General features: G+C 51.1%; 1 protein-coding gene across 1 annotated transcript in view; it reads right to left on the bottom strand.

Annotated features, from left to right (window-relative positions):
• Window positions 1–18,969: 18,969 nt before the first annotated feature.
• The window catches only part of SMAD6 (SMAD family member 6), a 77,703-nt gene continuing 70,033 nt past the window's right edge, over window positions 18,970–26,639 (bottom strand). The window contains exon 5 of the mRNA XM_065940967.1: window positions 18,970–20,800. Coding sequence (XP_065797039.1) covers window positions 20,259–20,800 — 542 coding nt within the window. The 3' untranslated portion in view covers window positions 18,970–20,258. The remainder of the gene's footprint in view (window positions 20,801–26,639) is intronic.

The raw sequence follows: 26,639 nt of genomic DNA, 5'->3' as shown, positions 1-26,639 counted from the left end.
AAGAGAAGCCACTGCAATGGGAAGCCCGCACGCTGCAGGTAGAAAGTAGCCTTGGCTTGCCACAGCTAGAGAAAACTGGCATACGAAGTCCCAGAGCAGTCAAAAATTAACTAATTTAAGAAAAAAAAAAGAAGACTCTCCCTGCTCCTTGCAAGAGTGAAGTACCACCAGGGGAAACTGAGGTTCTGAAGAAAGAGCCTAGAACCACATCCCTAGGACCCATCTGCTTCCCAATCCTCTGCCAGTTCTGACCTCCTGGATCCCTCTGTCTCCTCGAGGGACTGGCTTGAGCTGTAGTAGAGACAGAAGCACGGGTTCATGAGGGCAGGCTGGCCAAGCACACCCCCTCTAGCTCTAGCTCCATCCTTCACTAACTGTGGCCTTGGGTTGGTCACTGCACTTCTGGGGCCTTGCAAGTCATTTCTGCCTTCCCTACATCCCACCCCAGCCCAAGGGCCAGCCAAAGGAGGGAGAGAAGGCAGGCTGAAAGCAAGTAGCTAATGTTCGTGTAGTTAAGTGCCAGGCACCGTTCCTAGTACTTAATGTGTATTCACAGATTTAATCTGCACAACAAAAATGTATGATCCAGGAAATATCGTTACCCTATTTTATGGAAAAGGAAAACCAAGGAACTAGAAGTTTGCAACAATAATCATAGTAAGTGGCAAACTCTGGGTTTGAACCCAGGGTGCATATTTTTCCTGGGTGGCTCAGTGGTAAAGAATCCCCCAGGCAATACAGGAGACACAGGAGACATGGGTTCGATTCCTGGGTCAGGAAGATCCCCTAGAAGAAGAAATGGCAACCCGCTTTAGTATTCTTGCCTGGAAAATTCCATGGACAGAAGAGCGTGGGGAGGCACAGTCCTTGGGGTCACAAAGAGTCAGACATGACTGAGTACACACACATGCACATTCCAGGAAGAAAGGGTGAAGGAGTTAAGATCCTCAACCCTGGGAAGACAGCTCATCAGAGGAAGAGGCCCTCCCTCTGTATCAGTTTGCCTGTGGGTTTTAAGGGCTGGAGGCTCCCTCCGGGGTCTTCAGGGGATGCTTGTGCTAACAGAGGAGCCGAGACCATGGGAGCTGGGCTGAGGCCGGTGCAGACCCCAGATCCTGTTATCCTGTCCCTCTATGTGGCAGGACAAGGCTGGGGGACGTCTCTGTGTGCCTCACTCCGCTTCTCCAACCTGAAAGTGCACACAAACCAGAAGGATCTTATGAAAATGCAGATTTGGATTCCGCAGGTGTGGGGTAAGGCCCTTGATTTTGAATTTCTAACAGTCTCCTGGGTAATGTTGATCCCTGCTGGCCCAGGGACCACATTTGGGGAAACAAGACACTACAGGACCCTGCATCTCAGGCCCACCTGCCTGATCCCTCCCAGTTCCGGAATGAGAGCGCTCCCCACCACCACCCCTCAGGAGGCAGCACAGTCCCTGAAGGACATTTAAGAAAAGTTACACAGGGAAATGTCAGTCTCGTAAACCCACTCCAGTACTCTTGCCTGGAAAACCCCATGGACAGAGGAGCCTGGGGGGCTACAGTCCATGGGGTCACAAAGAGTTGGATAGGACTCTGTAAACCAGTTAATCAACATGGGCCAAATCTGAGTTGAGCCCAGCATCTCCCATCACCTACAAGGTCCCAGAACATTGGCTTCTGGCTAAAAAGCAGTGCTTATGGCACCTGTAAGATGGAGAAATGATCGCAGAAGATGATGTCACGGGGTTGACGTGGGGAGTGAATGAGCAAGCATGCGTCAAGCGGTTAGCCTGGGGTCTGGCACACAGGAGGCGCTCCTTAAGCATTACCTCTTAATTTGGTCAATAAATAACCAGCAGATGTGGGTTTGAAGCTGACTTGTGGAAAATGAAGTGCAGCAGTCCTCAAACCTGGGCGCACATCAGAGTCACCTGGGAGAGCTTGTTAAACCTCAGCTCTCTGGCCTCCACCCCCAGCGTTTCTGATCTAGCAGGGCTGGGGTGGGGGCCTGAGACTCTGCATTTCTGACCAGTCCCCAGGTGATGCAGTGCCACTGATCCAGGGACCAATTTGGAAATCTTCTGACCTAGGGGAACTCCTGTCCTACCCCAAAAGGAAGCTAGAGACCAGGCCAGAGCTGGCAGTGCCAGGGCAGTCACACCAGGAAGGGGTACCTTTCCAGCAGCCTGGGCTCCACGGACACCAGAGAGGGGCCCGTCAGGGGCCTGAGGCCCCTCCGCAGGCCTCTCCTCCAGGCCGGTTCCCTCCTGCTTGGCCCAGAGCCCTGGCCCTCAGAAGGCCCCTCCACCCAGCTTTGTTTGCATTCCTGGAGCCTGCGTCAGCTTGGGCAGCGGGCATGTCTATGCGGGCAGGCCTGGCGCAGTCCTGACGGCCGGCCCCGCTCCCCAGGCCTCCTGGGCAGGCGCTGCAGTGGCCGCGCAGGGCTCACTTAGCAGGCCGGGTGACTCACGCTTCCTCCCGGATTCCGGGAAATGCTTTCCTCCTGTTGCTGCTGCTGCTTTTTTTCTTGTTTAATGAGAAGTTCTCTGCAGACTTCCATGGCAACCTCAGGATGGAGAGGCAGGGGGAGAAGGTGGACAAATCCACTCCCAAGAGGGGCCCCAAGAATCCCCATCACACACACACATACACCCTTGCCAGCCCTGGCCGGAGCCCCCAACCCACCATGGAGCTCTGGTCCAGGAGGGCTAGCCCCAGAAATGCTTGCTTTTATTAAAAAGGAATGGCCTCACAAAGGCACGACTGTAGGAAAGGTTGTAATTTGCCCAAATAAAACTTAATTTGATCCATGAAATAGCTGTGGTTTATTGTGTAATAGATGTGCTATGTGTTTCAGTTTAATAGAAGCCAATATAATAGGGGGCCAGCTGGGGCCTCCAGAGGCCAGCCTCTTTCCCACCACGCACAGTAGGGCCACACAGCCCGCCCTGATGGCGAGACCCTCCACCAGGAGCCGATGGAGAAGGGCTGGCCACAGACTCCTGGCCCAGACCACAGAGGCCCGTGGGAGAGACAGCCCAGGGACAGAAGAGTAAGGGCACTTGAGGGAAAAGAAAAAAAAAGAAGAAATGAAAACCACCCTTTTTCCAAAGCAAGACTGTAAGCGTGAGTCTGAGGAGGGGGCTGTAGCGACTGAGTCACTTTCCTGTGCACTGCTGGAGCGGGAGGGCCCCTACCAGGGGCTGTGGGAGGAAGAAGGACTGCTCTGTCAGCTGGCACCTGGAGGGAAGGGAGCTTCTGGGCGGTCCCTGGGGAGTGGGTAGCTGGTTCGGCCTCCAGAGCCTCCATGTGCAGGGTCAGGGCGGAGGAGGTACAGGCTGGGGGAGAGAGAGCCAGTGTGGGGGCACCCAGTGGCTCAGTGGGGCCCCCGAGATGGGCCGGTCAGCATTCCCTGCCCCCGGCCAATCCTGAAAGCCCAGACTGAGGGCCAGAGGGAGTAAATAACCTGGGTGGTGGGTGCTCAGCCGCTCAGTCGTGTCTGACCCTTTGTGACCCCAAGGACTGTAGCCCACCAGGCTCCTCTGTCCATGAGATTTTCCAGGCAAGAATATAGAGTGGGTTGCCAGGCTCTCCTCCAGGAAATCTTCCCGACCCAGGGATCGAACTCACATCTCTTGAGTCTCCTGTGTTGGCAGGCAAGTTCTTTACTACTAGCGCCATCTAGGAAGCCCAGATATAGTAGATATTGGTGGTTCCATTTTTCAGATGAAGGAATTGAGGCCAGGGTGGCTTGTCCAAAATCATAGTTACCCATGGGCCCTTTACTGCCTCCTGTGGGTGAAGACAGCATCCAATTAGCAGATCCCCCTGCCCCACCCCATTCCCTAGTCCTCTCTGGCCCCTGGGTCCAGGTTGTTCCTGATTCATTCTCCCCAGGAGTGCCTCCCTAAAAAAGGCCTTTATTTGGCTCAGTTTGACCTTGGACAAACCTCTGAGCCTCAGATTTCTCATTTATAAAATGGTAATAATTACACATACCCTACAAAGGCTGTAGTGGAGATTAAATGAGATATCATGTTAAAAAGCACCTGAGCCATGATTTGGCCTTCAGAAGATATTCTTTAAATCCATCTATTTCAAACAACTCCCACTGAGAATACTATATGCCAGGTAAGTTCTGGACATTAGTTTAGGGGGAAGAAACACCTAGATTTGAATTCCAACTCTGCCATTTACTTGCTGAGTATCTGGAGGTTACTTTACCTCCCTCAGTTTCACCATCTATAAATTGGACATAACATTACCTATTTCACAGGGATGATGGGATAATTAAGTGAGGTTACAGATGGCACACAATAGATAGTGCTCAATAGATAATAGTTACTTCCTCCTCATCATCCACATTATTATTCTCTTTCTAAACTCTCTTTTATGGCATGGCCTCTAGCGTGTAGCAACAGCATGTCTCATGCAATGTTGCCCCATAATCCTGCTTGAGCTGTGTCCCCCCTCCCTCAGAGGTTCCTCAGTCTATCTGTGAACTGGGGTTTCAGCGCTGAGGCTCACAGAACTGTCTGTATCCCGAGCACCCCAGAAACCCATCACACATGAACCTAATGACTGAAAGAATGGAAAGCAGTTACCCTGGAAGCACATGCAGGACACGGTCTTCTGTTCTTCCAAGGAAATGTCCTTTCTCTGCCAAACCCGCTGCTGAGCTGAGAAGGGCGGGTCTGTGCGGCATCCAGAGGGACAGCAGCCTCACTGATCAGGGTGGGGTCTTCCAGGAAGAGCAGCCGAAGTCTTCTCTGAAAGCCAAGTGAGAGAGGAAATGCGCCCCATCACCTCGCTGGGAACTGTGAGCATGCGCCTCTCGTCCCCTCCTGCCCTGCCAACTCCCACCTGTTCCTGACAGGTGGCAGCAAGGCCAGGAAGCCCAGTTAGAAAGCCATGCTGTGGACTGGTCACCTAAAGCCACAGCGTGGGGCTCACACGAGATTGGAGCCCCCGAGACTGTGGCTCAGCCACGTGTGTGTGTGTCTGTGTGTGTGTGTGTGTGTGTGTGTGTGTGTGTGTGTGCGCGCGCGCGCGTGCGTACACTTTTCCCATTGTGTCTTGTGACGTTTTCCCAGGGCCTTGCACAGGTGATATAGAGGTCAAGGGAGATAGTTGAGAGGCGGAAGTCCACTATACAAATGTAAGGTTCAGACATCCCTGGCAGCCCAGTGGTTAAGACTCTGCCCTTCCGATGTAGGGGGCACGGGTTCCAGCCCTGATCTGGGAACTAAGATCCCACGTGCCAAGGGGCACCGCGAAAAAAAGGGGGGAAAAATGTAAGTTTCATTTATTGTCATTTAATACAGTCAAACTTCAGCTAAGCAGAATACTGGCAGATAGAAATGTTTAATTAAGACTTAACACCAAATCCCTGTGGTTCAATGTTTATAGTGGAGAGTCTGGTTTTATAATTATAATTTATAATAAAGTTTAATATAATAAAGATAATGCATGCTCATTGTAGAAAATTTAAAAAACATGGGGAAGTATTTTTTAAAAAAGAATGCTAAAACTACCCCTAACTCCACAACCTAGAAATATTCACTGGATATATTTTATATACATGTATAATCATTAATATCCCAATATTGATATATATGTGTCAGGGATGGAATTCCAGTGCTTACTGTATTATCTATGTACATATGGAAATGAAGTACTTTACATATGTATAGATTTATCACTAGGTTTTTTTCCCCATTTGTCATTATATCATAAATTTTCCAAATTGAAAAGATTCTAAAACATGATATTTTTCTTTATAACACATGCTGATGGTAGGATAAATAGTTCAGAAAAATAGAAATTGGAAAGAAAAAATTCCCCCAGCTCACTTTGATCTTCCCTCCCATTTTTTCAGGCACAATTACCATCAACAACTAAACATTAAAAAAAAAATTAAACATAATTTTTAAAGACTGCATAAAATTTTGTCACATAGATGTGCGATCATTTCTGTAATTCCTCATATTGGACAGTTAGACTGTTTTAAAATTTTTGCTGCCATACAAAATGAATATTTCTCAGGAAAAATCCCCAGAGGCAGAACTGCTGGCACAGAGGGCATAACATTTTTAAGGCTTTTGATCCAAATTGAGAAACTGATTTCCTGAAAACTGCCCCCCTCGTTTGTTGGCCCATCAGCACAGAAGTACATTCATCTTATTTACCTCACTCCATCTCAGCCCTGTTGAGTGCTATTTTTTTTTTATAGTCTGGCCAAGGTGATAAGTGAAAAATAACATCTTGCAGTTTTAATTGAGGTTTTGTTTTCTAAAGAAGTTAAACATATTTTTAGACACTTACTTTCAAATATAAACATGAACTTAGTCACATTTTTCCCCCTTCATTAATTTTCTTTTCATGTCCACTGTGCATTTTTCTTTCTATTGAGGTTCTTAAATTTTTTTCTTTTTGATTCGCCAGGGCTCTTTACATATGTGTTGTTATTTTAATTCTATTTATGGGATGTTTTGATATACAGAAGTTTCTGATCTCAAGCACACAAACATATACATACATCTTTTTCTTTATAATTTCTTCCAGTATTGCTGGTGCTTAGAGACCCTTCCCATCCAGAGATCAAAATCACGAACATTTTATTCTAGTTATTTCATGGTTTCATTGTTTTCACATTTTGCAGTCTCAGCCATCTGGAATTTGTTCTGCTCTACAGTGTGAGGTGAAGATGGAGCTATTCTCTCTCCTCCCCACTACACTCCTCCAACTCCTTGGTTTCCAAGGCGCCACTTATAAAGCAAAACTTCCTTTCTAGAAGTGAAAGTGTGAGTCGCTCAGTCATGTCGGACTCTGTGAGCCTATGGACTGTAGCCCACCAGGTTCCTCTGTCCACGGAATTCTCCAGGCAAGAACACTGGAGTAGCCTTTCCCTTCTCCAGGGGGTCTTCCTGACCCAAGGATCGAACCCATGTCTCCTGCATTGCAGGCAGGTTGTTCACTGTCTGAGTCACCAAGGAAGTCCTTTCTAGTGGATTCCGCAAAGTGTAGCAGCACCAGACACTGTGCCATCATCACCTGAAGATGCCCCCAGCCCTCCAGTAATACCTTCTGTACACAAAGGCACTCAACAAATAGGTGACCCAAGGGGGCCTGGGTGGGAGAAGACAATCCTCACCATGCCATTTATAACACAGGTGCTTATCTCCTAATGCATTAAATACGCATAAGATATTCTGAACTTTAAGGGAAAGGAGTTTGACAGGGAAGCACCAGAGCAGGTGAAAGGCAGCTAGAAGAGAGAACAGCGTAAGCAGGGGCTTGGAGGGACCTCCCTGGCGATCCAGTGCTCCCAATGCAGGGGCCTGGGGGGTTCGAGGTCTGGTCAGGGAACTAGATCCCACATGTCACAACGAAAGATCCTGTGAACCACAACTAAGACCCAATGCAGCCAAATAAATAAATAATAATTTTTTTTTTTAATTGGCAAAGGTTTGGAGTCACAGATCAGTTTGGCCTATTTAGGGAACATGGTTGGTTCAGACTTGGGAGGGTGAGGGGACCCGAGAAGGGCCTGATACATCCCATTAGGGGCTTGGACTTTGATGGGCAGCCAAAGGATAGCTTCTTGCAGAGGAATGACTTACTAAGCTGCATTTTAGGAAGATCCATCTGGCCGCAGCATTGACAGGGGAACAAAGGGAGTTCCTAGAGGCCTGTGGAGGGACCCACTACGAGGGGGCGATGGCAATGCCGCAGAAAGATCGTGTCACGGAGCCAAGGTGGCCCGGGGCTGCCCCTTCCAAGCCTGGAAGCCTGTCGTCGAACAAGCAAGTACTGGCCTCCGGTCACCATGAAGTACCATCCAGCCGGGAGGATTCTGAGCCCCTTTGCCCCGGTCCCAGTCTCCGCGTGCTTGGCTTCTCTGGGGTGGAAGTCTAGGTTATGAAAACCTCGGAGCCCAAAGGCCACCAGATTTTGAAGCAGGAGTGATCTCAGTCGAACCCTAGCTCTGTCCCTTATTTCCTGTGAGCCCTCAGGCAAAGTACTGAGCTCTTGCTAGCCTCATTCTCCCATATCTATAAAAGGGGACAGCCATGTCTGTAGAAAGAGGTAGTGTGAGAGTCCAGTGTGAGTATTCCATTAGTGGGAGGGGGACTCAGTTTACATCAGTACTGTACCACTGCCCGAAAGGAGAGCCTAGAAAAGGCCCTGCTTAACTCAAAGGAGTGGCCAGGTTAAGGCCCAGGAAGGCCGGTGGCATCGTAGTGGATAAACAGCAGTTTATAAAAGGACGCTGGGCCAGTGTGTGTGTCTGACCAGCCCTTTCTGCTCCGCTTTCTTTCCCTCCCAGCCCTCTGTTCCTGCGGCTGCTGTTTAGTCCCTTCAGTCAAGTCTGACTCTGTGCGACCCCATGAACTGAAGCCCACCAGGCTCCTCTGTCCATGGAATTCTCCAGGCAAGAACACTGGAGTGTGAAGCCATTCCCTCCTCCAGGAGATCTTCCTGATCTAGGCATTGAATCCAGGTCTCCTGCACTGCAGGCAGATCCTTTACCACTGAGCCACCACGGAAGTCCTCGCAGCCCTCTATCAAGCCCTTATTCTCTTCTAGGTCATGTCTCAGACCACATCAGTGCTTGCATTCGTTCCCATCTTGTTTTCCAAAGCACTTTCCTGTTTCCAAGTTCATTTATTCCTTGCAACCACTCTGTCCAAACCAGTATTGGACCCATTTCATAGATACAGAAGCTGAGACCACTCCCTTGTGGGGGGAAGGTGGTAGGAAGCCTTTTGGCTGCTTTATGCTTCCCCAGCCTTCTCAGTCTCCCAACCATGGGGTTCAGGGTCAGGGCACTGGCTGAAAGGCATGAAATTCTATAAGCCAGGGTCTTGGAGGCACATGAAAGAATCCCAGCACCTTAGGTGAGGGAAAGCTAATGAGCACCGGAACAAGAGTCAGACAGACCCAGTTACAACCCAGCACCACCACTTGGCTGTGTGACCTTTAGGCAATCACTTGACCTCTCTGAGTTTTTGCTTCTCATCTATACAACAAGCACCATCCCACAGACGCTACAGCACAGCTGGGAGTGGGAAACAAGAGAACTGATGGTGTATCAGTTATTTACTGCTGTGTAACAAACTACATTGTTTTTAGAAAGACTATCTCCCCAAACTAGTCCATTCAACCTGTCCTATTTGTCAACACCATCAGTTCCACCAGATGCCGGATTGATGGGAGCTGGGTGAGGCAGACATTCCAAGGTGCTGACTGGTGTTCTGCATGGGAGGTGCAGGAATAGGGGATATCTCATGCTGTTTCCCAAAACTTCTTGGTTTGGAAAGGCTAAGAGAAATAGTGATCAAATCATGGTCAGTGCTATTTGGTGGTGGATGGCTAACCCAGCAGTACATTTAAGGTATGTGCACCAATGTGGCAGGCTGCACGGGGCGCTGCCCATTGTGAAGAAGGTCTTGACATTCAAGGTGCTCCCTTCCTGGTGCTGGGCTGCTGCTCTTCCTTCACCACCACAAAAGCAGTGTTCTCTCCCAGCATCTATAATTTCATCTTTTCCGCACTCATCCTCTACATGTACCCAAACCTTTCACCCAGAGGGGCAAGGTACACTGAGTGGCGAGGCACTTTAATAAAAACTAACGAGAATTATTCCATTTGAATCCCCTTTTGGTCAGACTACCAAGCATAGGTTGCGTTAACTAGGCTGGCCACTCAGGGAAACTAAGAAGCAGTTGGCCCAGAAATGGTTAGGGCAGAATCTCCATAAATCCACTCCCCAACACTTTTCATTCTGGTTAGTACCCAGGAGGTGACCCAGAGTTGGGGTGATCCCTTTCTGGGGACAGTCACAATCAATGACCAAGCTGCCTTATTCAGGTGTGTGGACCAAGAAGAGGGGAGGTAGAGAAAGTTGGGAATGTTGACCCAATCAAGACCATCCCAGTGGACGGCAGGGAGCAGGGACGGTCATGAACACTTGAACCATCAGCCCATTGTCAAGTGTCTCCTGCAGTAAGTTTGCACCGTTGTTAAACTGTAAATGGCCTTGAATGCGAAAACTTGACCCAGATCAGCTTCGGGGCCACAATGTTGTGGCTGGAATTGGCTGATCTGACTGCCAGTGACAACATAACCTAAAAATGTGCCAACAGCATGGAGGCATACACCCACAGCCCCAAGACAGGGTTAGAGGTGTGAAGCAGTCAATCTTCCAAAGCAGCCAAGGTTCATGCTTACAGGTCAACTTCGGGCAGCAGTCTCAGGCCTGGTGGACTGTGTAGAAACATGCCATCCTTTCCTTGCTCAGGTCTCTGAGGGTAGTCATGTCTGGCAGGGGATAGGTTCAGGCAGCCACAGGGGGCAGGCTGGCCAGGGGAGGCATGCCAGTCAGTCTCATCCGAGAATAGACCATTTCCAACAGGCATCCGCAGGAATGACCCACAAAGCTCAATCAGCAGCCTCAATTAGTGGCAACAGTTTGTGACCCTATAGAGAGGTGTCTTTAATTTGCCAGTGTGTAGTTCTCCAAGTGACAAATGAAACAACCAGGTCATTGGTTAGATTCAAGAGACAGCAAAACTATAACGAGCTCCATCAAGAGGAGTGTTGGCTGGAGCTATGAGAAGTCTTGAGTTCTGCCCCCTGAGCAGAGTGGCTGTGCCCATTCGCAGAACTGGCGCCCTGGGGTGGAGTAGCTGCCTCCGCCCAGTGGACACCTTCAGGACAAAGCCGACCTGCAGCAGGAAGAGCCCCGATACCCCAGTCCAATCTCCACCTTTGGTTTCCTCCGGGAGTTTGTCTCAGGGACATTTCCCCAAGAAGGTGAAAATTACCTTAGAGCAGCCAGGACTCACTTACAGACTTCTGATTGTCATCTCTGCCTGGATCTAAAGGTGGTAGGACACACTGCATGAGGGGTGGAGTCATCATTCTTCCCTAAAGAGCATGACCTGTCTCACCCTCTTGTCTCGAGTGAATCAGCTGAAGTTCTAAGGATCCCTTTGGTTCCTGTCCATGTCAGTGGTGAATTTCTCTCCTTTCTCTGTGTAAGTACCCAACGCCATAACTGCTATCTAAAAGGCAAGAGCAACCTCAATCCCCCAGGAGAAACCCTCGTGGTGGCTCTTTTTGATGGGGGAGACAGAGATTGGGCATTGCATTGACAAGGAAGTCCCACTACCTGGAAGAGATTTAACCGTGGTCGGGGAAACGTTTTGGCAGCTGTCTTTGAACTTCCTTCTTAGTACTTAGCCTGAAACCACCTCCCCAGTCCTCCTCAATAAAAGGCAATAAAACATAGGGACATCTATTGCCCAATTCGGAGAAGGCAATGGTACCCCACTCCAGTACTCTTGCCTGAAAAATCCCATGGACAGAGGAGCCTGGTGGGCTCCAGTCCATGGGGTCGCTAAGAGTCGGACACGACTGAGTGACTTCACTTTCACTTTTCACTTTCATGCATTCATTGGAGAAGGAAATGGCAACCCACTCCAGTGTTCTTGCCCGGAGAATTCCAGGGATGGCGGAGCCTCGTGGGCTGCCCTCTATGGGGTCGCACAGAGTCGGACATGACTGAAGTGACTTAGCGTTGCCCAATTGGCCATACATCTTGATCAATATATTTGCTACTGATTTCCATGGACTTCCTCAAAATTCCATTAACTGGATTGTAAGACCCTCCTCTTTCCTCATCCAGAAAGCCATGTCTCTCTCAACATCCCTTCTGCATCACTGTCAAAGTCTATGAATCTGAGATGTTACCCAATTTGTAAGACAGTATGTTAGCTTGCCCTGTTTCCTGGATGCTGACGGGAGACACAAGACTCCTGGTTCAGAGACGACAGGTTTCTAGTACTCAGGGCATTGCTGGCAGCATGTCTGCGTTGGTTTTCTTGTGGTGCAGAGTGACAAGTAACAACTTCACACCCAGTAGGTGCTTTATAGGAGCAGAATCCCAAGCTTAGGGAACCCAAATCTTTTATAATGGGTAGTAAAATGCCTGTCCTTTGCACCAGAGGGAGACACTATCTCTAAGGCTCTTGGTTATCGTATATCCTTGAAGAAAGAGTCTGGAATACAGGCAGTCTGTGCCTTTGCTGCCAAGATTCTTAGAGAGTCCCATGGAGAATTATCTCCCCACTGTAAGTTTTCTCATTTGGTCCCTACGTGATAGAGGATATCATTCTCATGTTATGTATGAGAAAACCACAGCCCAGAGGAAACACATGAAAAGTTCAGAGAGTGGAAAATGGTGAAGCCAGGATTCAAACATCAAAGCTTTCCAGTTCTCTCCAAAACCAGCCCAAATTCCTCAGCAACTGCAGTTCAGACATAAGGCTTGACAAGAGAAGGTGGCAAAATCTCTCATTCAGAGACAGGTTTGTTTTTTTTTTAATTTTTTCATTTATTTTTATCAGTTGGAGGCTAATTACTTTACAATATTGTAGTGGTTTTTGCCATACATGACATGAATCAGCCATGGATTTACATGTATTTCCCATCCCGATCCCCCCTCCCGCCTCCCTCTCCATCCCATCCCTCTGGGTCTTCCCAGTGTACCAGCCCTGAACACTTGCCTTAGGTTTTTGTGGCTCTTCTCACCCCAACCATGACAAATTCCAGAACAGACTCACCTCAGAGGCCTTTGGCTTATCCTGGTCACTTGTGAGGCTTTGATGTTTGAATCCTGGCTTAGAAACTGTCCCAGGGGATGTTTGATGACATCGCCTGCTTAGGCTAGGGCCAGGCCGGCCAGAGCCCTCCCTGAGTGGAAGACCCCTGGGAATCTCCAACCTTAGGCTCGGATAGAATGGGATCCCAAATATGCAGACTAACTCCTCAGTTTAAAAATCCTTGTGTGGTTCAAGCTGGTTCTTCCTCCTTGCAAGTCGTGGCAGGGACACCCCTCAGCACAGCCAGGGCCTGGCAGAGACCCGGGCTGTGCGCCCAGATGGGGCCAAGGGGCCCAAGGGTCAGACCTCAGCCCCGGAGCCCCAGAGTGCGGAGAGCTTGGGAGCCAGCCGAGGCCTGTCACCAAGGCGCCACTCGGCTTTCTGGGGATCTGATGTGGTTTTTGACGTGTATTGACATTATATGTTGGGCAACACAAAGCTGGGGATCCTTAAAAGAGTCAAAAGAGCTGTCATGAGGGCCAGGAACAGCAAGCATCGTCACTCCACGGGTGGAGAGGAGAGGGAAGAGGGAACGGGGTGGGGGTGGGGTTGCCATTTCCAAAGCATCTGCTTCCAGTACACATGCTCAGGAAGCACCAAAATGCTGCCCATTTTAGACAGTTTAAGCAGCTTAGCCAACATTCTATGGCCAATGGAGATTTTTACCCCCTTCTCTACAAAAACTCCTGAATAGATGTGTTTCGTTTGCATTGCTAAGGAAAGCACAGCTTGGACTGCATGCGTGTACGCAGTGTTTATATGTGTGTTTTTCTAGGCATTCCTAAAGCTCCGTTTTGTTCATTGCTCAAAGATGAGAACTAGAAAGTGAAACTATGATAAATAAACATTCCCAGTTAATGTGCTGGTTCAAGCAAAACTGACCCCCAAAAGCTGGCAATAAACATAGTATTTTAAAAATTCAATAAATGCTAAGTGGGACTATAAGCAGGTCCTATTTTAACCACTTCACAAATAGAAACCCACTTAATTTCATCTTCCTAACCATCCTAGAAGGTGTCCATTCTAACAAATGAGGAAACTGAGGCACAGAGTCCTTAAATAACTTATTTGAAGTCACTTAGCTGGAGGCAGAGCTGGGCCTGGAGCCCCGGGAGTTGCCTCTAAAGCTTGGGTGCTCAGTCAAGTTCAGAAGTGCCACCATTCTTTCGCAGGATGGGGGTGGGGGGGTGGGGGTGGGTAGGTAGGAACACCAGCTCTGGAACCAGAAATTTTGGTGGGAAACTTCCATCTGATACTTACTAGCTGTGTGACCCTGGGCAACTTGCTTAACTTCCCTGAGCCTCATCTGTAAATCAGGGATAAGGATTAAATGAGATAATACAAAGTGCCTAGTATACAACACTCAGATGGTAAAGAATCTGCCTGCAACGCGGAGACTCGGGTTTGACCCCTGAGCGGGGAAGATCCCCTGAAGAAGGGAATGGCAACCCACTCTAGTATTCCTGCCTGGAGAATTCCATGGACAGAGGAGCCTGGAGGGCTAGAGTCCATGGGGTCACAAAGAGTCAGATATGACTGAGTGACTAACACTTTAGTATATATTAATAACAAGTCCCTTCATTGATGAAAACTGTTATGGTTACTGCTAAACAAAGTAAGGGTTCTGCTACTAGCAAGTGTTCCAGCTCCTCTCAGCAGATCCGATGTGAAAGTCCACCCTAGGGCTTCCCTGGGTGGCCCAGTGGTAAAGAATCCACTTGCCAATGCAGGAGACACAGATTCCATCCCTGGTCCAGGAAGAACCCACATGCTTTGGAGCAGCTGAGCCCATGCATTACAACTACTGAGCCTGTGCTCTAGAGCCGGTGCTCCGCAAGAAGGGAAGCCAGTGCAATGAGAAGCCGGCACGCCACAAAGAAGAGTAGCAGTCGGCACAGCAAAAAAGTCCCAGCACAACCCAAGATAAATAAATATATACCATTTTTAATAAAGAAAGTCCACCTTAGATTTTGGGGTGGGCAGCAAGGGATCTCTAGAACCCCTGGGCTCCTCCAGAAGGCATCATCAAGACATCTGGTTTAGACCTTTCATTTTTGAAGGGAAATTAAAGCCCAGGGAGGGGCCTTTCCTAGCACCATTCAGCCAGGTCTCCCACAGTGCCCCCAGGGAGTCAAGGAGGTCACATTAAAAACCATCTGTATCCTCTGCTCAGCCCATGAGCTCCTGGTCTCACACTCAGAAATTCTAGGCATTTCATCTACACTCCACTAGCCTCGCTATGACCTGCGTTGAAAACAGCAAGGCTGCGAGGCTATTTCAGCGCACAGTCCTGGTGACAGTCAGCATACTCTGGACACCCCCTTTCCCAGTATCCTCCACCGAGCCCCCATCAAGCCAAGGTGACACACAGCTTCCTCGGTTATCCAGGCTGCCAGAAGTCAGCAAAACCCTCAATCTCAGGGTGGAGAATTGTAAAACTTTGTCTTCATTTGCCTTTTATTAAAAAGCACAGGGAACACAACAAGGAGACTGTTCTTAATGCCACAGAACCACATACTGGAAAATGGTTAAAATTGCAGTTTCTGTTATGTGTATTTTACCACAATAATAACACTAACCACAAAAACACAGGGAAGATGAAAAAGTTCTAGGGAGGGTTGGTAGTGATGATTGTGCAACAGTGCAAATGTACTTAATGCCACTGCACTGTACACTTCAAAATAGTTCAACTGGTCAATTTTACACCATATAGGTTCTTTTCTTTAACCACAATTAAAAACAAACACAACCAAAAAAATGATCTCTGCCACTAACCTTCTTGCCTCTCCTCTGCTTTGGTCAGACTAATGCAGGTTTCACAGAAGCCTTTGCAGCATCTCTGACAGGTCAGCTCTGAAAGGAGCCCCAGGTCAAGGGTTTGGCCTCCTCTGGCCATTGCCTTGCCGTGTGACCCCAACGCAGCCTGACCTCTCTGAGCTTCAGTTCTATGACAGTAATGGAACTAGATGCCCTCTAAGGGTCCTCCCACGCTGGACATTTTCCGAGTCTGTGTTCTAAATCATTAAAGGGATGCCTCCCCCTCCCAAATCAGGAATTCTTGCTACCACAGCGCCAAGAGGGTAAAATAAGACTATAGGACTGGGACTTGAGGCTAGTGGAGAGCATGAAGGTTCTTAGAGGCCTAGAAGAAGACAGCTGGGGTTGTCATGGAGACGCATGGTACTAATAAACACAACCCCCTCTGGATGCCTGCTCATTCCTGTAGAGTTTATAAAACACGCCCACATCTAGTACTCCCATGACCCTTTCACTCCACAAACATCCAGAAAGCCCATCCTCTGTGTCCGGCACTGGGCTAGACCAGGGACATAAGACATCTCTGGCTTCCGGGAGACTCCCAGGGAGGAGAAAGGGGACAGCAGCGTGGTCAGATCTTGCATTGGGCAGGCCAGGGCATGGTCAGGAGTAGGGGACAGTTTGGGCAAAGGCCGAGCCGGGAGAGAGAGGTCTGGAGTGTGGCGTTTGAAGGTAGTTGGCCAAGAAGACTCAGGGCAGGGCTAGGTCCTCTCGGAGGCAGCTCTGTATGCTGAAAACACAGGCAGCCATTGGAGAGGTCACCATCACATGGAGGAGGTTCACTGTCAAGATTTGGGTGCGGGGGCTTTCCTGGTGGCTCAGTGGTAAAGAATCCAGCTGCCGATGCAGAAGACATGGATTCGACCGCTAATCGGGGAAAACCCACATGCCGTGAAGCAACTAAGCCCATGCCCCGCAGCTACGGAGCCTGAGCCCCGGAGCCCGGGAGCCACTGTGGATGCCCACACGCCCCAGAGCCCACGCTCTGCTGCAAGAGGAGCTACTGAAACGACAAGCCTGTGCAATGCAACCAGAGAGTAGCCCCTGCTCCCCGCAACTGGAGAAAAGCCGGAGCAGCAATGAAGACCCAGCCCAGCCACAAATAAATAAATTATTAAAGATTTGGGTGCAGACCATGACCGTGGGTGAAGAGTGGATTGAAAGGGGCGGGAGAGGGAAGGAGGCCTATTCAAGAGGCCACAGCAGCTGTTGGCCGAGGCCCTGGCATCCTGGACTATGGACGTCCAAGTGGGTTACTGACTATTCCTGCTGTGGAAAGTGAGGTTCTCCCAGGTCAGCTGACTGCCCCAAGCCAGGAGTGAGTTAGGAGATCTGAATTTGAGACCTCGTACATGCTGAGACCCTAACTCCAGCCTTCCTCAGCAACCTGAGCTACTTTCGAGGCCTCAAGGTGTTGGCTGAGAGCTTAACACAGGCCAGTTGTGTGTGCCTAACAGGCACTAATTCATGTAATCCTCCTCAACCCTAGGATGGAAATACTCTTGTTTCTGATGAGGAAACTCGGGCACAGAGAGGTTAAGTAACACGCCTCAGATCACTTTATGTGGTAAGTGGCAGAGTCTGTAACAAGGCAGTTACAGTCAAAGACAGCCAGAACAATGAAGCCCTCTGAAACGTGTGGGATGGAAGCTTCCGGAACAGGTAGTGGGAAGGGATGGGGGAATTCCCAGAGGTGAACAGAGGTGTGTGCACACTCTCTGGAGTGATGAGGGAATCTGTGTCCACACACTGAGGAAGCAGCCAGATCAGGCGTTCTGAGACCTGGGGTTGAGGCTCAGTTCCGCCCTGAACTTGCTGTGTGACCTTGGGCTCCTCATCGCCCTCTCTGAGCCTTGCGTTTTCCCACCCGAAGCCTGAACACAAGATCTCAAGGACCCCTCGCCCTCCCAGCTGTACTTCTCTGGCTCATAGGTCCATCCTTCCACACCCTCACCCCCAGACACTTTCAGAGAGTAAGGCAGGGAAGGGACAGGGCATGGGGGTGGGCTGTGATGCAGAGAGAGAGGAGCAAAGGAGGGGCTAACCCCTCTCCCCAAATCAGGCCAACAGCAGGAAATCCATCGCCCTCTGTCCCCATCCTCGGCCTGGGCCCGGGGGCAGTAAACCCCACCCCCCGCACTTCCCCGTGCCTGCAGGGACCGGCTCCACCAAGCTCTCCAGAGACAGGGCCTTGTTTAGAAAGTGTCTTCTGGAGCCTGAGTCACCAATCCCTGGGTGGTCTGGGGGAAACCACAACGTTTCTGCCGGCACCACGACTGGGAAAGGGGGAGGATGGAGGTCCTGCTGCCACTTGTGACCTCAGCAACTCAGCCTGTCCTGTCTGGGACTTGGTTTCCCCCTGTGAACCGAGGGACCCCCGTGAAGAAAGTCAGCCAGTCGGCCTCTCCGCAACACTTGAGGCCATCCAGGGACCTCAGGGAGGTTCTCAGCCTGGGCAGAGGGCAGGCCTGGGTGCAAGACTGCTGCAAGGTTCAGGCCCCTGGGTCCCCAGAGCTCAGCCCTCCAGACTCAAGGATGGTCCCCAGGGGGCAGGCCCACTCCAGCAAAGCCAGTCACAACCAGGACAAGAGAGGACGTCGGACAGGATGCCCAGCCCACATCTGAGACAGAGATGTGTCCTGTCCCCCAGGGAGCTTGGGCAAAGGACAGTGTTCCCATAAGCATCCATTTCTCCATCTGGAAAGGGGAACTAGCTGAGAACATGCTCGCAGAGGTTCTTGCTCCGCACGTCAGTAATCACTGACTTGAAAAGGAGACAGATACAGTGACTCCGAACCCATCCTCCCAACACAGCACAGCTCTGCTCCCCGCACCCCAGGAGGACCAAGGCCTGGACAGTGGGGACAGCAGGCGATGGGGGGACCCCTGGGAAGCTCGGGTCTGAGGTGGCAGAGTGGAGTGAAAGGTGGGCTGGCTGACCTGGGTCTGAGACAGAATTAGAGGGGTGGGAAAGGAGTCCACTGGCATAGAACTTTGGGAAACGGAGTAAAAATAGTGTAGTTCTTGGAGGATGTGGTGGCCATGATTCCCACCTCCGGGCATTCACACTCTTGTGTAGCAACACCCCCCCCGACACACACACACCCACCGCCCACACACACACTGTAGCAAGAATGGTTTGTGTGACCAACAGAACATGGCAGAAGTGATGGAATGACGCTTCCGAGATAAGGTTAGGAAAGACAGCAGCCTCACACTTGGTCTCTCTTTTGGATCAGTTGCTCTCGGGCAAGCCACGTCATGAGTAGCCCAATGGAGAGGCCTACGTGGTGAGGCACTGAGGCCTCCAGCCAACAGCCACGTGAGCAGGCTTGGAAGTGGGTCCTCCAGGCCCAGTTAAGCCTCAGATGACTGCAGCCCTGGCCGACAGCTCGATTACAGCCTCGAGAGACCCTGAATCAGAACCAGCCAGCTAAGCTGCTCCTGCATTCCTGAGCACAGAGACCGTGTGATAATAAATGGTAGTTGTTTCAAGCTGCCAAGTTTTAGGATAATTTATTACGCAGCAATAGATAATACACAGGACTTCTCAGAGCATTTAATAGGCTAATGTAAATCTCCAAGAAAGAAGATATACAATGTAACATTCCCCTTAAATATTTGGCCAAGAAGGCCTTCTTTTTTTGAGTTTTCTCAAGAGAGGAAACTGATTTAATATGGCTCTGGTCCTACAATTAGATGTAACTTCTAACCTTGGTCTGTTTCATGAGCTAGTCATTTACCCTTCCAGAACCTTTAACTTTTTCCCTTTTATAGAGTAGAAAGAAACCACCTGCCTTTGCATCAGTCATGACTACAGCCCCAGATGGGCAGGTTCTGACCTACTTGGTGAGGGATCAGAGGGTAGCTTATTTAGGTCCTAAAAGGGAGTTTCACCCTGGGGCTCCGGGGGCTTCTACAAGGCCATTAAGTGGGTCCAGCACCCACCATCTCAGTCTTTCTTCCACAGGTCATTTCCCCAAAGTGGTGAGAATTAGTCTTCCAGTTTGCAGACAGCTCAGAGATGGGAGGTATGGACCCATGTCTTTCTCAACAGACGGAGAGCTGGCGTAGGCCAGAGCATGACCCTCCCCCATCACACTGGAAGAGCTTACCCAGGATGGATGGGCCACAAACTCCCCCTCCTCCCCCCTGAATCCTGTGGACACCCCACAGCCATGGGAGGGAAGGAACAATAGAACCTTCTCTGGTCTTAAGAACAAACATAGGTCTGTCCTTCCTTTTCAATGTAATTCCCTCTAAACGCTAATAAGATTGAAATCAAGTTTCAAGATGCCTGACCAGTCAGAAACCCATGGAAACCCTGCACATCCCTCTTTGTTAAAAAGAAGAGTTTAAAAAAAAAAAAAAAAACTATAATGCGAATACTTTATTATCAACGAGTGACTGGTATTAGCTTTTTGTCTGGGCATTAATATTTCAAAAACCATACACCAAACCCAGGCTTTTCCACCTAGCTCTGCTGTATCATTTTCTTTAAAGAAAAAAAAAAACATAAAGAGGAAGGAGGAAGAGAAAGAAAATATATCTGTATTATAAGCCAAAGTGCGTCTTTCTTGTTTTGTCCATATACACACATTGCACCATACATAAATAATTACATTGTAAAAATGACTCCATAATTACAAGTATAATATATATTTCCATATAATATATAAAACTTTATATTAAATCTAGGTAGATGATATCTGGGGGGAGGGTGGGTTCGTCCGTGGGGGCTGTGTCTCTGGGCACGGGACCCCCGGCGGCGGGGCAGGTGGCGGGGGCGCTATCTGTGGTTGTTGAGAAGGATTTCCAGCCAGCAGGGGCAGGAGGTGATGAACTGCCGCGAGTAGCAGGGCCCCCAGCCCTTGGCGAAGCTGATGCGGACGCTGTTGGGGTCGTAGGGGCCGTCGGCGGCGTCGGGCTCGGGGCCGTGCTGGAGCAGGCCGGAGCGCTCGAAGTCGAACACCTTGATGGAGTAGCCGGGAGGCACCTTGCGGACCACCAGGGCGCGGCCGCCGGGCGCGTCCAGCGTCGGGGAGTTGACGAAGATGGGGTGCTCGCCGCGGTTGTAGGCCCACACGCCGTCGGGCTCCTTGCTGAGCAGGATGCCGAAGCCGATCTTGCTGCGCGTGCGCCGCACCGACTCGCTGCGCTGCTCCAGGTTGAGCTGGCCCAGGCAGAAGCCGCTGCCCTGAGGTAGGTCGTAGAAGATGCTGACGGCCTGGTCGTACACCGCGTACAGGCGGCCCACCCGCGTCCGGTGCTCCCAGTAGGCCACGCTGCACCAGTGGCTCGGCTTGGTGGCGTCCGGAGACATGCTGGCGTCTGCGGGAAGCAGAGGACACGCAGGTGTTATTCCCGGGCAGCGGAGGCGGGATGCCTGTCCGGCCCGGGGAGAAGGGGCAGGCGGGTGGCGCTTCTAGCACCCCACAGACCTGGGGAGCATCTCCTGGGGGCCAGGCTGTCCTCAAACTCGACCCGCAGGCCCCCTCGCCCAGCCCCACCCATGAACACACACAAAGGCGGGGCGCCTTTGTGCCAGCTGCCATGGGCACCCAAACACGAGCCACACCCGGCTCCTGCCCATAGAGTTTTACGAGCCAGCGGAAGAGGGCCGCACGCCACACACCCGGGAGGGCTGAACGGTGAGCACCTGCATTGTTCTGGGGGCTGTGCCCTGCACGGGGCTCTCCGGGTCCCCCGACACCGCGAGGAGGCTACCTTCTCATTCTACAGATGAGGATCCGAGACAGATCTGAGAGCTGGTGGGTGGCAGCACCCGGATTTGAACCCAGTCAGTCCAAGCCTCAACTTGAACAGAGTGGGGTGAGGTGCAAGTTAGTCGCTCAGTCATTTCTGACTCCTTGCGACCCCATGGACTGTAGCCCGCCAGGCTTCTCTGTCCATGTGATTCTCCAGGCAAGAATACTGGAGTAGGTTGCTCCAAGGGATCTTCCTGACCCAGGACTTGAACACAGGTTTCCTGCATTGTAGGTGGATTCTTTACTGTGTGAACTACCAGGGTGAGGCAATGGAGGGGTGTAAATCACCCCTTGGAGGGGACTCAGGCATCAGAAGGCAGGATAGGGTGGGGTGGGGGCCACCCAGTATCTCTTGCAGCTGGGAATCACGGCTGCTCAGTGCTGACGGCTCCCAGCCTCTGCCTTGAGCGTGATGCAGTCTCCCAGCAACCCCCACCCCCAGCCCCTCAGGCTGGCTCCCTTGGCAGCAAGTGCAGGTTTTCACCAGAACTGCAGCCGCTTCTGTGAGACAGAGAAACGAAGGGTCTCTAAGTGGGAAAGGAGATCGCTTCTCAAGGGCTCCAGTTTCCCAGCTGCTCCCCTCCAGACCCCACTTTCCCCAGTGACAGCAAAGATGTGGCCTGGATGAAGACTGGAATCTCTTTTCACTCCAGCAGGGAGCACCTCTATGCATCTGTGTGAATTTAACAATTTCCTGAAACCAGGTATAGGCAAGGGCCCCTCCTCACTGCCCTCAGGCGTGGCCAGCCTCAGATTCTGAAGCATTTTGACGCCTGGGCTCTCCTTTGAGCGCACCGCTCTGAGAAGCAGACTGCCCAGTGGGGTGATGTGTTCCCACTCAGGCCCCTGGCTGGGGCTTTGGCCGAGGGAGGTCTGCTGCAGGCCTGATGAGGACACAGTGAGGCTCTTTATGGCTCAGCTTCTCCCAGAGAAACAGATCAAAGTCCAGTCAAACCTGAGGGAGAAAGCACTGCCACCAACTTCATTCAGGAGCCTGGGTGGGGTCAGCTCTGCCTGCCTTCAGTCCAGTCCCACCTAGAAGCCCCAGAGCAGCAGGGTGACAGAGCTCCTGACATTCCCTTATTTTCTGGGAGGCCCCCCTAGCAGGACACTGCACCTGAGGGGTTTCCTGTTGGGCTGCTTGCTCTGCTGTGGCTGGGGCCCGGCACAATCTCAAAGGACGTGCCCCTAGCTCTCTGCGTGGCATTAAGGTCCCAGCCACAGAGCCCCAGCCTAGCCCCTGAGGGTGTATATTTTGTCTCATGGTCCCTATGCAGGCCCCTTATGGTTCTAGCTGTGGTCAGAGTGGGGGAAATAGGTCCTGCTCCCTGCTCTCAGCTGACCTGCCGCTCAGCCAGGGGGCACTAGGCCAGTCCCAGCAGGTGGGCAGCCAGGAGTACCCCACCCCCTTGTCCCTTTCTCCATCCATCCATCTGGCACTGGTCTGAGAGCTCTCAAGACGCAGGGGAGCAGCACCATCCCAGCCTGGCTGTGAAACTCCAAAACCAATCCTCTCATTAAATGAGAACTCCATTAGTGCACTAGGCACAGAGGTGTGGAGGCAAAGAGGTTATGCCTGGAGAATGCTGGGTGATGACAGGCAAGAGGCATCTCTGAGTGCCCTCCCTAAGCCAGGTGACTTCTTCACAACGGCCTTGGTGTACCCATTACCAGCCTTGTTCACAGGTGTGGAAACTGAGGCCCCAGGAGGTGCCAGAACCGGCCAAGGGCACACACTCAGGAGTGCTGAGGCTGGCATCAGTGCCAGGCCACACTCTCGAGGGGAGCTCTCCTCCACACTCCAGACAGGTGCCCCACCTTCTCAGAGCCTCAGTTTCCCCAGCTGTAACCGTGACAGCTCTCGTGGTCTGTGAGTCCTAGAAGCGCTTATCCACAAGCTGGTGAGTCACAGACGAGAGGTCTTCATCCCCTGAAGACTCACACAGTCCTGCTGAGGGAGGGAGCACTGCTGTCCCGCCTCCATAGATAAGCACAGAGGGGCCACCCTAGTCATAAAGGGGCAGCTCTGCCCCAGGGTGTAGCCACGCAGTTGTAAAAGGTTAAGAAGCAGTTTAACAGAGAGCAGAGTAATGGGAGCCTGGGGGTGGGGCACTTCCTCCCTCCCAGCTCCTAAAAGGCTTTTAATTCAAGGCCAAGTGGGCCTTCCTGTCCCCCTCCTCTCAGCACCTCCAACCCCAGCGAAGCCTCATCATCTAACCACCCCCCAACCCCGACCAACACCTGCGTCCCTGGTCTTGTCCCAGTCACTGCTCCGCACGGGGGATGGAGCCCTCTGCCTGGGGATAAACCACCCACTCCCTGAGCTGCCCTGGGCCCAGCCTGCCCCAGCTGTGGTGCTCAGGGACACCGCCTAGTCCAGGCCTCACCTCCTGTGGCCTCTGGATGAGCAGTAACACCTCATCAAGCCTGGGCTCTGGGCCAGGTCTTCCAAATTCCAAGGGACGGGCTGCCGCCTCTGAGAAGCCCTCTCTGACCTGTCCCTCCTGTGTGCCGAGAGCCTCAAAGGCAGCCCCGCCCTTGGCCTGAGAAGGTGTCTGTGCTGTTGGTCAGTGTCCCTGGCTGGCCTCGACTCTCAAAGAGGACTGGGTGGGTCTTAGTCCTCTCTGCGTCCATCCCAAGTCTGCATGTATCCCCAGGGTGCTCTTGGAACACCTTGCAGGGGAAGGAGGAAGGAAATAGAATATATGCCAACTGTCGGCACACTGCCGTCACCCTACCCCTCACTGGAATCCTTCCCAGTAGGTGGGGCTCATGGCCTCAGGCCTGAAGGGTGCTGGGCAAGGTCTAGGGTCTCAGGTCTGATCCTGAGACAGCAGCCCAGCAGGTGAGCCTGTCACCATGCCTGAGGCCTCCTCATCCCCACCTAGCTCTCAGGGTCTCTGGGTTCCAGAGCTTGAGGGTCCCCGGGCACCATTTCATCCAGGGAGCCCCAATACTCTGGAATTTCACAAAGCAATACACTGTTTAATGGGGGGTGGGAATATCACAAGGTTACCACAATTTTATTTTGTCACATACAGACTGATTAAAAACCCTAAGACCATCTACTGTCACTAGCATGAAAGAAAGTGTAATTTGATTCTCAAAAAAGAGAGTATTTTAAAAATCAGAAAACTTAAAAATACATTTACATTGTAAGAAATTTTCTTGTTTCTTTCACCATAGACCAGTGAAAACTCAGTCCTGAGACTGGTCTGTGGGAACCATCAATTGAGTCCAGTGTCCTTGTGCCCCAAAGGATACCAGGTGACTTGCCTAAGGATATATAGCAGTGGGTGGCAGAAGTGGGACTGGAACTAGAGACCCCAGAATTCTAACCTAATGCTTGTCCCGTGATCCAGAAGGTTTCCGAGTGAGACAGACCTAGCTCTCACCACTGACTAGATATGTGGCCATGAACAAGTCACTGAATGTCCCCAAGCCTCAATCTGCCCATCTGTAAAATGGACTTGTTCATAATTGAGTACCTCAATGACACAGTCCCTCTTTGAACTTTCTGGCAGCTCCAGCAGCAGATCAATTTGGAGCAGAAAGAAGCAGCTGCTTATCTGTCCCCATGCTGGCCTTAACTCTTCCAAGGCCAGGGCGCCTTACAGGTGTTAGGGGTCATGACCCAGGATCACCACCATGGGAGGTTACAATGGGACAATGGACAGCAATAGCCTTTGCAAATTGTAAAGCACTTTACCAATGTTAAGGTTTAGCTCCCAGCCTGGTACCTGAAGTGCAGAGAGGTGCTCATTAAGTGAAGAAATCAAAGCGAAGTGATGAATAGCTGAACATGAGGGACACAGATGAGTGCTCCTGCGGCTGTGTTTACACACACACGTGTATTCAGATCTAATGCTGTGTGTTCACAAGCTGACAACGCTCTCTGCGAGTGAGCAGGCAGGCACCCCCAAACCCAGGGTCCCCTCTCCACTCTGCACAGATGCAGAGCCCCCTCCACCCACCATGCCTCTCATCTGCAGCCTGGGCTGCCTCTCAGGATGCGAGGGGACAGCCTCTTGCAGAAGATCCTTTTCTTCTCATGGCTCCAAGGCTGTGGTCCCGCCATCAGCCTAATTAGGAACCAGCTCCTTAATTGCAAATAAATACCGGGGAGTCAGACCCGAGTGAACAACATCAAAGATGACCGCTCTCTGACCGAAACTCCTGCTCACTACCCCCTGCTCAGGGCCTGGCCTAGTTCCCAGCCAGACTCTGGGTCCCGGCTGGAAGGGTTCCGGGGGGAGGGGGAGAGGACAGGCGCGGTCTGGCGTGATGTCTGGGGCAGATTTGGAGGAGCAGCACCAGACCAGGGGTCAGGAGTCCTGCAGCCAGGTGTCCTGTCTCCTGGCCCCGATCCGCAGGTTCTCTCTCTTCTCCTGGCCTCAGTCTTCCCCTTGAACAGTGAGCTCTCTACGCTTCTGTGACTTCATGAATGTTCACAGCAGCTCTACCCATAATCACCCAAACCTGGAAAGCAGCTCAGATGTCCATCAGCAGAAGGATGGATGTTAATGGACTAAATGCTTGTGTGTGTCCCTCCCCAAGTTCAGGTTGAAAATGCTAATCCCTGACATGGTAGTATTAGAAGGTAGGGTCCTTGGGAAGTGATGAGCTCATGAACAGATCAGTGCCCTTTAAAAGAGACCCCAGAGAGCCCCCTCACTCCACTGTGTGAGACTACAGCAAGAATACGGCCATTTATGAGCCAGGAAATGGCTCTCCCTAGACACCAGATCTACCAGCATCTTGATCCTGGACTTCCCACGCTCCAGAACTGTGAGAAATAAATATGTATTAATTAGGCCACCCAATTTAGGGTATCATTGTGATCGTAGCCCAAACAGACTATGATAATGGATAAACAAAAATAAGGCACATCCATTCAGTACAAGAGGGCTTCCCAGGTGGTGCGGTGGTAAAGAACCCACCTGCCAATGCAGGAGACCCAAGAGACTCAGGTTGGATCTGTTGGTCGGGAAGATCCCCGGGAGGAGGAAATAGTATTCCCACTCCAGTATTCTCGCTGAGAAAATCCTGTGGACAGAGGAGCCTGGCAGGCTACAATCCATAGGGTTTCAAAGAGTCAGACACAACTGAACATGCACACAATATAATGCAACATGATTCACCAATAAAAAATAATAAACTACTGAAACACACCCCAACGTGGGTGAATCTCAGATGCATTTGGCTGAGTGAAAGAAGCCAGACCCAAAAGATGTGCTGTTTCCACTGATATGAAATTCTTAAGTAGACAAAATGAAGCTAAAGTGACAGAAATCAGAACAGGGATTACCTCTGGGGAGTAATCCCTGGGGATGAGGAAACTTTCTGGGGTGCTGGAAACGTTTGCTGTCTTGAAGCAGGAACTCGGGTATACACACTGTCAA

This window comes from Muntiacus reevesi, chromosome 7 (assembly GCF_963930625.1).
Source record: "Muntiacus reevesi chromosome 7, mMunRee1.1, whole genome shotgun sequence".
NCBI lineage: Eukaryota > Metazoa > Chordata > Mammalia > Artiodactyla > Cervidae > Muntiacus > Muntiacus reevesi.
This window is presented reverse-complemented; position numbering and strand designations above follow the sequence as displayed.